At 56.8% G+C, this 11807-nt stretch overlaps 1 protein-coding gene across 4 annotated transcripts; it reads right to left on the bottom strand.

Moving 5' to 3' along the window:
* Positions 1-3394: 3394 nt before the first annotated feature.
* KIF12 (kinesin family member 12) lies at positions 3395-11131 on the bottom strand. 4 transcript variants are annotated; one of them, XM_002743239.7, is made up of 19 exons: positions 11092-11131; positions 10941-11006; positions 10772-10850; positions 10196-10323; positions 10010-10085; positions 9502-9636; positions 9205-9340; positions 8316-8407; positions 7976-8132; positions 6932-7050; positions 6741-6845; positions 6064-6166; positions 5892-5982; positions 5599-5685; positions 5130-5220; positions 4952-5056; positions 4279-4379; positions 4070-4188; positions 3395-3739 (listed from the first exon to the last, which is right to left on the bottom strand). In XM_002743239.7, exons 1-19 carry the CDS (start codon positions 11115-11117, stop codon positions 3600-3602), a joined length of 1956 nt encoding a protein of 651 aa, XP_002743285.7. In that variant the 5' UTR covers positions 11118-11131; the 3' UTR covers positions 3395-3599. The 4 variants fall into 4 exon arrangements, with proteins under 4 accessions (XP_002743285.7, XP_078206385.1, XP_078206386.1 ...); XM_078350259.1 differs by lacking the exon at positions 10010-10085; XM_078350260.1 differs by lacking the exon at positions 4952-5056.
* Positions 11132-11807: the final 676 nt, after the last annotated feature.

Below are 11807 nucleotides of genomic sequence, written 5' to 3' on the forward strand. Positions count from 1 at the left end.
TCTAACCCAAATGGACCCCACCAGTCCCACCTTCAGGGACCAGCCCTGCACAGACTCAGGAGCCAGGGGCCTGCAGTACGGGAGACCCACAGAGGCCCAGCAGCCTACCCCAAGTCACATAGCACTCTCAAGTCTCCTTGAGACAACTTGCTGTTATCTTTGGGTTCTCACTCTGCTGGGGAAGAGGAGGCACATTCCCAGAGCTCCTTTCCAGAATGATGGCTGGGAGATCACTGAGTCTTTTCTTGCTCGGTCCTGCTCTGGGGAGTGTGGTGGAGTAAAGGGATTCTGATTTCCTCAGGCGAGGTCTGGGGGGCACAATGGCCAGTCTGAGTTCTGTTCCAGATGATGGCTGTGGCCTCCCTCCAGCAGCTCCAGGCTGCTCCGTGGCTGGCCCTCTGGCCTCAGCCTTCTCCCTCCCGTGGGCTCCCCAAGCCTGTGGCTAAGGCTGGCCTGCCCAGACCTTGCCCAAGTCCGGGATGCGGGTCTGAGGCAATGCCCAGCCTGAGGTGCAGCTCAGGTACTGCTGACTGAGGTGTCATCTCCTCTGTGCTGGTCTCTTTATAGTCCCCCATCTCCAGCTCATCCTTGCCAGTCAGGCTGTCTCCCACAGGTGGCCAGTGTGACCTGAATACAAATCTAGGCTGGCGATGCCTCAAGACCCTTCCATGGCTCCCCTCTGCCCTTGGCATAAGCCCAAACTCTGGGTGTATCCTGAAAAGCCCTGCACTTCCTGGCCCTGACCACCTTTGGCACCTCAGGGGTCTGTAGCTTTGCCCCCCACAGCCCCTCCACTTCCCTTGGGACCAGATGCTAGCTACCCTCTAAGCCTTAGTCATGGCCTCTGTGGTAAACCTTCCCTGACCCCCTCAAACCTCTTTCCTCATAAATTACCCAGTCTCAGAAGGTCACTGATGAAGTGACCTTCCTTTGTGTCTCCACACTTGCTTGGGCTTCCCCCAGCTCATGTGAGGTTTTAAATGCAGTCTGTCCCCCACCAGACCATGAGCGCCCTGGAAAAGCCACCTTGGCCCTTGTTTGTCTTAATTGTCACCTTATAGCTTGATTTGCAGTTGGTACCACTGTGTTTGACTTTGTTTTTCAAGGCTGGACTGCAGTGGTGCAATCACAGCAGTGTTTTCCCAGCCAGTGGTGTTTGGGGGTGCAGTGGTGTAATCGTGGCAGTGTTTTTCAAGCCAGTAGTATTGTTTTGGGGTACAGTGGTGTGATCACGGCAGTGTTTTCTAGCCAGTGGTGGTGTTTGGGGGTGCAGTGGTGTGATCACAGCAGTGTTTTCCCAGCCAGTGGTGTTTGGGGGTGCAGTGGTGTCATTGTGGCAGTGTTTTTCAAGCCAGTAGTATTGTTTTGGGGTACAGTGGTGTGATCACGGCAGTGTTTTCTAGCCAGTGGTGGTGTTTGGGGGTGCAGTGGTGTGATCACAGCAGTGTTTTCCCAGCCAGTGGTGTTTTGGGGTGCAGTGGTGTAATCGTGGCAGTGTTTTTCAAGCCAGTAGTATTGTTTTGGGGTACAGTGGTGTGATCATGGCAGTGTTTTCAAGCCAGTGGTGGTGTTTGGGGATGCAGTGGTGCGATCACGGCAGTGTTTTCTAGCCAGTGGTGGTGTTTGGGGGTGCAGTGGGGCGATCACGGCAGTGCTTTCTAGCCAGTGGTGGCGTTTGGGGTGCAGTGGGGCGATCACGGCAGTGTTTTCTAGCCAGTGGTGGCGTTTGGGGGTGCAGTGGGGCGATCACGGCAGTGTTTTCTAGCCAGTGGTGGCGTTTGGGGGTGCAGTGGTGCGATCACGGCAGTGTTTTCTAGCCAGTGGTGGCGTTTGGGGGTGCAGTGGTGCGATCACGGCAGTGTTTTCTAGCCAGTGGTGGCGTTTGGGGGTGCAGTGGTGCGATCACGGCAGTGTTTTCTAGCCAGTGGTGGCGTTTGGGGGTGCAGTGGGGCGATCACGGCAGTGTTTTCTAGCCAGTGGTGGCGTTTGGGGGTGCAGTGGGGCGATCACGGCAGTGTTTTCTAGCCAGTGGTGGCGTTTGGGGGTGCAGTGGGGCGATCACGGCAGTGTTTTCTAGCCAGTGCTGGTGTTTGGGGGTGCAGTGGTGTGATCATGGCTCACTGCAGTCTCAGCCACTTGCTTCCAAGTGATCTTCTGCCTCAGCCCTCTGAGCAGCTGGGACTGTAGGTGTGTGTTACCATGTCCAGTTACTTTTTTATTTTTTAGTAGAGAAAGGGTCTTACTATGTTTCCCAGCTTGGTCCCGAACTCCTGGGCTCAAGCAATCCTCTCACCTCGTCCTTCCAAAGTGTTGGGATTATAGGCATCCAGCCACCAGTTTGTTGAATGAATGAATGAACAAATGAATGAACCATGTGGGCCTCAGTTTCCCTTACTATAAGTGGGAGAGTTACGTTAGCCTCATAGCTCTTTCTATAATGGGCCCTTTCCCTCCTCACCCCAATTCCTCATGTCATACTTGGACTTCTCCATAATCATAGACCTGCCACATCTGATACGGTTTGGCTCTGTGTCCCCACCCAAATCTCATATTGAATTGTAATCTCTAATATTGGGGGAGGGACCTGGTGGGAGGTGATTGGATCTTGGGGGCAGATTTCCCCCTGGGTATTCTTATGATAGTGAGTTCTCATGAGATCTGGTGGTTTGAAAGTGTGTAGCATCTCCCCCTTCATTCTCCCTCTCTCCTGCTCCTCCATGGTAAGACGTGCCTGATTCCCCTTCGCCTTCTGCCATGATTGTAAGTTTCCTGAGGCCTCCCAGCCATGCTTCCTGTACAGCCTGCAGAGCTGAGTCAAACCTCTTTTCCTCATAAATTACCCAGTCTCAGGTGGTTCTTTACACCAGTGCTGAGAATAGATTAATACAGGAATTTACTGGGCACTTATGACAGGAATCAGATATTGCTCACAGCCTTGACCCTCACTAGAACTCAATGGGACAGGAAGCTGTGTCCCCTACTTAATTGACTGAAAACCAGAGAGTGGTCCAGAGAGGGGACAAGACTTGCCCAGAGTCCCAGCACAGATCTGTGGTACAAGAAGCCAGGCCTCCTCATCCCCACCAGCACCAGGACCCATGGTGACACAGAGTGAGTGAGCCCCTTACCTGTCCATCTCCCAGTGCTCCAGGCCAAATCACTTTCCCTCATGCCTCCTTCATGGAGACGCTTGTCATTCAATTTCCCCTGGCCCTACCCAATGGCGTGTAGTAGTTGCTTAATCAAAACTTATATAATACATGAAAGGAGATGGGAGCTTGGGATATTCCAGACCAGAAGGGGACACACACCTCTGCCAAGAGTCCTAGCCTTTCCTGTCTCTAATTCCCCAAGAGAAAGTGACTGACGACCCCAGAGGATAGAACAGACCAGACTTGGAGCCGATGCCTCTCTTTATTCATATACTCCATCCTGAATCCCCCTGCTCCCCTAAATAGCACCCCCAGCCCCTGCCCCTAGCCCAGCTGCAGGTAGAACAGCAGCTGCTGTCTCCATTCAGCAGATGAGCAGATTGAAGCCCAAGAGCGTGGAGCCCAGTCTGAGGTCACACAGCAGTCTCCTGGGTTCCCACTTGGCCTTCAACAGGGAGGGAGGACTTGGCTTGGGCTCCGTACCCCCTCGCTGCAGGGTGGCTGGCTGCGGCCACGTCTCAGGGAGCTGCCAATCTGGTCTCTGAGGGCCTCCAGTCTCTGGGCCAGGTTTGGAACCCCGGCCCCACCTAAGGAGCAGTGAGACTGAAGGCCTGCCCTCCCCGGGGCCCTTCCTCACCCAGGTCCATCTGGGTGCCAATATTCTCTGCAGAAGCCTCAGAGGGTAGGTACCCTCTACCCTTCCCCCACCCCAGCCCCATACACCATGGGCTCCAGCATACATCTGGGCATGCAGCCGGTCCTAAAAAGAGAATTCCAAGTTTGGGAAGTAGAAAGATCTTAGAAACCACCTCTCAACACCCACCCCATTTCAGAGATAGGACTGAGGCCTGCGGAGGGTCGGTTCTATGTCAAGATCACAGAGAACATTAGGACCCCTTCCTCTTTCCCTTCTTCACCTCTCAGCCCTGGTGATGTGCTCGGGGGCCTCACAGGCAGGGGCGGGGCAGAAGGTACCACCTCCTCCTCCGTCACCATCTCCGCCAGGACTCGGCTCTGAGTCCAGTCACTGTGACTCCTGGGCCAGGGTGAGTGGGAGATGGGAGGTGAGCCTTTGAGTTCCCCAGACCACCCCCCTCCAGCCCCAGCACGCCAGGGTGGGACCCACCTCTCTCTTGGGCACTTGGCAGATCCAGGGCTGCATGGGGGTGCCCAGGGTGGGGGCCGGGCAGATGGGGGCCTGCCCCCTGAGGCCTCAGGGCCCAACACCTGTAGGAAAGACCAGAGCCCACACTGGGTGACCTCAGTTCTGCCTGCGTCCCACTTACCTGGTGCCAGCCATGACTCCCGGCCATGCCTACCCCACAGGGTACCAAGAATGTCAGCATGGCATAAAGGGGTGAAGTCTTGGTTGCTGCCTTCTGCATGTAGCAGGTGTTCTTCTAATGTCCTCTCCTGGGACTAGAAGCCTCATGAGAGCAGGAACAGTGCTGGTCTATTTCTAAATCCTCAGAGCCCAGAAGAGGGGCTGGCACAAAGCAAGAAGCTTGGGGAGTTACTGAAGGAGTGAGTGCATGCACGATTCAGTAAATACATAAATGGTAGGTGGGTGAATGAATATGTGAATGATAGAACGAATTTCTAAAAGAGGGCAGGGTGGGGAGGAGGGAAGGTGAGGCTTACAGCTATTTCAAACCCAGGCAGAGGAAGTGGTAAGCCAGCCATTCACTCCATGATCCAGCCTGGAGCCCTGGGATCCCTGGGACTCTGGATTGATGACTTCTAGATCAAGGTCTCCATTTCTCCCAGCCTTCCCTCCCTCCCACCTTGGCCTTTCCTACCTGGGACAGGTGGCGCTCACTTGGCAGGCAGGCCCAGTGGGCCAGGGGTACTTGACACAGTGGGCATACATGGCAGCAGGGGCAGGAGCAGAGGGGTGGCAGTGCCTGCAAAAGTGTGCGTCAGAGGCTTCACTAGGTCCCTACTTGCCACTCCTCCAGGCTGGGCAGTGAGACTCACATGGCAAATGGGAGCTGGGGCCATCAAGCAGGGACACGATGGGGCCAGGCCAGGGCCTGGCTGGCGATGGTAGCAGGCAGAGAGGAGGCGCCTAGAAAGAACAGTAGGGTCTATGCGGCAGACCCCAACCCTACCGCCAGGCTGGCCTTCAGATCCCCTTCCCAGCAAATATTCCTGGACCCTTTACCAGGTACCAGGTCCCATTCTCATGTTAACTCATTCTCTCTGATCTTTAAAACGAGCCTGTAAAGTAGGCATGACGATGACCCCTGTTTGACAGAAGAGGAACCTCAGGCAGTGAGAAGTTAAATGACTTGCCCCAGGTGATACAGCTAGTAAGTGCCAGAGCTGGAAACTGAACCTAGTTGGTCTGAATCTAGAGGCCAGCCTCAACTATTTCATTCAGCCATGCCTTCTCCCAGCTGCCCCCCATCCAGAGGCCTGGCTCCAAGCTGGTGGCTCTGCTTACCTCTCTAGTTCATGGACCTGCTGGGCCAGGATGCGCTGCTCATTCTGGGCCAGGTCTCGGCTACTCTGCAGCTGGCTCTTTTCTTTCCTGGGAGAAAGCACGAGCCAGGAAGGGGTAGGTGGTGGGACTGGTGGGGGCATCAGTCAGCTCCTCCTCATTACAGCATAGCACCAGCCCAGGAAGCAGGTGGGGACATAGGGGAGCCAGAGACAGGGAGAGGAGGCAGCTTGGCAGAAGCAGCCTAGTAGTGAGGGCTGTGGGCAGCGTCCTTCTGGCTGTGAGCTGGGCCCTACCTGAGCCTCTCATTCTCCAGCATGAACTCCCGTAGTATCCTGTACAGGTTCCGCTGGGCCCAGGCTACCCGGGTGCCACTGAGCCCTGAGGCTGCACGGAAGCAGGAGGTGGTGGATGCACAGGAACCCCAGACCCTATCCCCATCCTAACCTGCCTCCAGGGAGCTCGTACCCTTGCAGTCCAATTGGTCCAGCTGGAACTGCAGGCGACGGTTCTCCTCCTGGAGCTGCTGCATCTCCGTCTCCAAACGCTGGGGATGCTTTGCCACAGAAGACTGTAGGGAAGGAGGCCCAGAGCCACCTTCATTGTTGTACAAGTTGTGCACTGCACAAGGACTTCCGGGTGTGGGAAGTAACTAGGGTCTAACATCCAGCCCATGCTTCATTCATCCGCCTTGCCTCTTGGCACAAGGCTGCAACCACCTGGAGGGGGCACCTTGTCCTAACTGCACTGTCCTGGAGGGCCCCACTCTGAGCTGGACTCAGCTCTAAGTTCAATCCCAAACTCAGTTCTGTCCAAACCCTGGGACACATAATGACTCCAAACAAGACCCCACGTTAGGCCCCAAATCAACTCCCACTTCACCACGATCCCAACCGCGACCCTGGCTAGACCCTGAATCATATCCCAACTTAGACTCTAGCCCTAGACCTGCCCTCACCCTGGCATGACCCTGGCTGGGATCCTGACCTGACCCTACACAACCATGACACCATTTCCAGGATTCCAACCCCAATCCCAACTTTGACCCAGTCCACGACTTCAAGCAAGAGACTCAGGCTCCAGCTACTGCCTGATCCCGTAGCATCTCCACACCTGTCCCTCGGCCTGTGCCTGCTTGTACTCACCTTGGGGGCCTGGGGACGGGTGGTGACCCGCTGAGCTCGGCTTGCATATCGCAGGGTGCTGAGAGTCTCAGGAAGGCACTGGGCTGAGGGGGACACGCAGGCCACCTGGGGGATGCATTCCCCCTGAGTGCTCCTCTCTGGGGGCCCCTTCCTCAAGACCCAACCCTCCCTGCCAGGCTCCGCTTAAGTACCATGAGGGTGACCCCACGCCCTCCCAGTGAGTCCGCCAGCAACTTGGTGAGCTTGCTGTCCCGGAAAGGGATGTGGCTCTGCTTCCTCTGTGGGTCCAGCAGCAGGGAGATGCAGTGACCTGGGAAGGGAGCAAGAGTCGGGAAGGTTACATTGCTTGCCCAGGGCCATCAGGCTGGGACGCTGCACAGCTAGGCTCTCCACCCAGACCTGTGTTGCCCTAAAAACCCATCTTTCCACATGATTTCATCACTCTGTAAGATTGGTCTCCACCACCAGACTGGGGCACTTCCGGGGCAGAGAAGGCCCTGTACACTCTGACCCTCAACGCCCAGCAAAGGGTCTGGTACTCAGGCACTCAGCAGGAAACTTGTAACAAATGGACTGAACACAAAGGGGTTTCGTGGGCATCTCCCACATGTGCCAACTGGACAAGGGACATGCCAAATGTCTCTGATGGTTCATCCTCTGCAGTTGAGTGGTTCTGTTTCCGAAATTAGCATGTAACTTTATACACCCTCAGAGTTTATAGATTCATAATCAGTGTTTTATGAAGGAAAAAGTCAGCAGAGCTGGGGCCAGAATGAGGCCTCTGGTTCCTGGATCACGGCTCTCTTTTTTTTTAATGGGACGGAGTCTCACTTTTGTTGCATAGGCTGGAGTGCAATGGTGCTATCTTGGCTCACTGCAACCTTCCTCTGCCTCCCAAGTTCAAACAATTCTCCTGCCTCAGCCTCCCAAATAGGCTGGGATTACAGGCGCCTGCCACCACACCCAGCTAATTTTTTTTCTTTAGTATTTTTAGTAAAGAAAGGTTTCACCACGTTGGCCAGGCTTGTCTCAAACTCCTGACCGCAGGTGATCTGCCCGCCTCAGCCTCCCAAAGTGCTAGGATTACAGGCGTGAGTCACTGTGCCCGGCCTGGATTGCAGTTCTTTAACCCTCTTCTATGTACTACAACTCCTCTGGTAACCCCCGCTGTGGACAGCTGCGAGCTAGGCACAGAGGAGAGACAGGAAATCACACTGGCGGCCCCCAGGTCTCACCCAGGGCCAGCAGGCTTCGGTTGATGCTGTTGGCCTCCAGCATCAGCTCCCCACGGGATCCCGTGGCTGCTACCTTCTCGCTGCCTGCCAGGTCCACAAAGCACAGCTTCCCACCAACAGGGGGCTCCCCAGGCTCCACAGGAGGCATCTGCTGGGCCTGAGGGATCAGGGCTTCATGCAGACTAGGGAGGGAACGTCCCCATCAAAGCCACAAGGTTGGTTACAGGGCCAACGGTTTTCACTATTACCCCCCATGCATGCCCAAGTTGGCTTGTATGTCCAGACACAGAACCTTGCTGGGTGGCCCTGGGTGAGCACTTTCCCAGGCTGGGGCACTCACAGCTTGGCGGCTGATGTACAGGGTGAGCAGGGCATGGCTTCGGCTGGAGGCCTGGTTCAGGGTGTGTGCTGAGCTCCTTCGACGGCTGAGACCTGGAAGGGAAAGATATTAGGAGCTGGACCTGGTAGGAAGAACAGGTCATCACCAATGAAGAAAAAGGAGCAAAGGAATCCTGGTGGAGGGTCAGTCGCATGCAAACCAAGTGGGTTTTCCTCTGGGAATGAGGTTGGGTCCAGCTCTAGCAGAGATGGGTAGATGGAGGATAGAGAAAACGGAGAGAATGACACTCAGATTTGCATTTTATAAATGCGTCTCCCACTGCTTCGTGAAAGGAGGCGGAGAAACTGAGGCAGTGAGCTCCGCTGAGGTGTGGCACAGTGCTGGGGCCAGAATCCACAGTCCGCAGCTCCAGTGCTCACCAAAGGAGGGATGCCCAATAAAGACTTGATTTTTTAAAAAAGAATGAGGCTGAAAGGGAAGGGCCTTTAGGCTAGGCTACGAGGTGTGACCTTGATCCTGGGAGCCCTGGAAGGGTGGAGGTCTGGAGGCAAAGAGAGATGGGGTTTGCAGCACAGAGGAGAATGGATTGGCAGGGGAGAGCCTTGAGGTGTAGAGACCACCGGAGAGCGAGAATGAGGCCTGGCTGCGGCCGAGGCCCTGAGCTGGAGAGGAGAGGGCCTGAAAGGAGTTTGGAAGGCAGAATCAGCAGGCCTTGATGGCAGTGAGAGGAGTGGGTACCCTTGGATCATGCCTTTGATTTGTAGTTCCCCACCTCCCCCAGGAGTCATTTCTGAAATCACAGCTGCAACCTGGGCCCCAAGTCCACACGCAGTGAACAGTTGAGGAATGGGCACCCCCACCCGCAAAACTCCCCGATGTCAGCACACACCCATTTGCAAAAGTTCCATCAGGGCCTCCAGACTCCCAAATTCCACCACCCGCAGCTGCTCCACGTAGAAGCCCCGAGTTTTGTTCCAGCGAACAGGGAGGGGCCGGGGAGACCCCAGGCTTAGCAAGTCCCGAACCTGGGAGAGGAGGGAGGAGGGAGAGGGAAGGGGATCTCTCTGAGTCCACCAACCCCCAGATCTTACTGACAACAGTCCCTACCGCCCCTTCTGCCCTTTGACCCTGGAAAGAAGCAGTCTGTTCCTCTTGAGCTGTCTTTCTATTCCTCGCATTCCCTTACCTGCTCATTGTAGATCTCCAGATAAGAGGCGCGAAGAGTGACAGGGGCACCCAGGTTCTGCACACGGTCTAACAGCCAGGCGAAGGTCCTCTGCATGATGCCAGCCAGGCTGGGGGGTACTGGCACCCCCTCCCCCTGGGGGCAAAACCAGCTGAGCCATCGTCATCGCCAGAGTAATGACTAGCCTTTGTAGGGCATGTATGGTACTGCGCGCCGGGAAACGCGCCAAGTTCCCACTCAATGGCTCATTTAATTCATAGTCGGTACTGTCACTTCCATTTTACAGATGAGGAAACTGAGGGCTAGGAAGGGGCCAAAGTTGAAGCCCAAATGCTCCAAATTGGGCAAGTCCCTTCTCTCTGGTCCTCAGCGTCCTTGTCTGCAAATAAATGGGTCAGGTTGCATCGTCCCAGCCCCTTCCTTCTGGGGGTCTCCGCCTCCTGCGGCTCCCCGGGGCTTCCAGCCCACCCAGCCCGGCTCCGCGGGGTCACAGCCGGCGCTCGCCCACCTGGGGAGGGGGTCCAGTCAGGGTGTAGGTCTTCCCCGAGCCCGTCTGGCCAAAGGTGAAGACAGTGCAGGAGAAGCTGCGGGCGCAAGGGCGTGGCTGGACCCTGGCGGCGGTCCGGGGTGGGGACTGGGGGTTTGTTGGGGCCCCGCCAGGCCTGGCGCGGAGTGGAGGCGAAACTTCACTCACCCGCGCAACGCCAGCTCGCCCAGGCGCCGCACGCCGCACGCCCGGAACACGTCCTCCTGCGTGCGAGCCCCGTCTAGCACCACACCGAAGCGGAACGCCACTTCGGGACCCCCACCTGGGGGACTCACCTGGAGGGTGGGAGGAGGAGCGGGGCACTCTGGAGGAGGGTGGAGCACCGTGGAGGGGGCGGGGTAACCTGAAGGAGGGAGGGGCACCCTGGAGGAGGGTAGGGCACCGTGGACGGGCGGGGCACCTTGGAGGGGGCGGGGCTCTGTGGAGGGATGGGGCACCGTGGGGGGGCACCCTAAAGGAGGGTAGGGCGCTCGCTGTGGCACTCAGTGGGTGGGTAGGCACCCTGGGTGGGCAGACACTCAGAAAGGGCGGGGCACTAGGAGGGGCTGACGCACCCTGGAGGAGGGCTGGGCATCTTAGAAGGAAGGGGCACTCTGGGGAGGGTGGGGCACCTGGGGCGAAACACTCCGGGGGAGGGCGGGGCCTAGGACAAAGTTGCCTGGGGGAAGGGACCTGGAGTCCCCGGAATTTTTAGTTGTGGAGATAGAGAGAGGGTCTCCTCACCTGCAGAGTCCGGGTCCCTGAGCAGTGCAGCACGCTCTGCTGTCCTCGACGCAGCTCGGCCGCGCTCATGGGACGTACCCTGGGGTCCGACAGAAGGGCACATGGTACATCCTGATGTCTTCATCGATCCCTGCCTCGACCAGGTGCCTCCTAGCCAACCTGTACCCACCTGAGCACCACCTGGATGGGCGTTTCCGGTCCCTCTGGCCCCTGCTCCAGGCTCCGCGCGGGGTCCCTGTGGGCAGCAATGCGAGTTACCATACCTGCACCTAGAGGCCATTCAGGGCTCCCCGAACGAACCTCTCTGAAGATCTGCTTACCCGTCGGGTGACCCGCGTTCCTCCATGTCTTGCTCTGCACAAGGAGTTAGCTCCGCCCGCGTATCTTTTCTTTCCCTCCCCAATACCCTCCCTTCTCCGCAACATTGGGACTGTCCACACACATCTTGCATTCCCACCCCATCCCCCATCCCAGGCAGCCATCCATCCGGAAAGGCTCCGGCCTGCCCAGGGCTAGCTTGTTAAAGATTTACCCTTCCCCACCCCTGCGGTGGAGAAAGTCTCTCCCAAGCTAGGGGACCCCTAGCTAGGGGGTTCTGGAGTCTAAGGATCCCTTGCTCTTGTCCAGTCCTCACAAGAGGGATGCGTGGGACCACCCAGACCGGCCTCCTTTGTGCCCAGATGGGGATAACTAAGCAGATAGGAAGGACACAACCAAGGCCACAGAGCTAGCCCGCACAGGACCAAGCTTTTTCTACTTGCTCCACATACCCCCCACTCCCACCCCCAGCAGCTCAGCTCAGGGTCCACGGAGCAGCACAGGTCAGCTCTTGGGACGACCTGGCTGGATGGAGTCTCTTAGCTAAGCTGAGAACAGGTTTCCAAGCATCTGGTAAAATCCTGGGCACCTCCCTCTCTAATGCCAAAGTTAATCCTAGGCTAGCATGGTTGTTTAACCCTCTCCTGGTCTGGCTTATGAGAGCTGTAGAGACATCTGCAAATGTGCAAGGATGTGGCAATCACTTATTCTGTGCTGG

The sequence above is a fragment of the Callithrix jacchus genome, chromosome 1, assembly GCF_049354715.1.
Source record: "Callithrix jacchus isolate 240 chromosome 1, calJac240_pri, whole genome shotgun sequence".
Classification (NCBI taxonomy): Eukaryota; Metazoa; Chordata; class Mammalia; order Primates; family Cebidae; genus Callithrix; species Callithrix jacchus.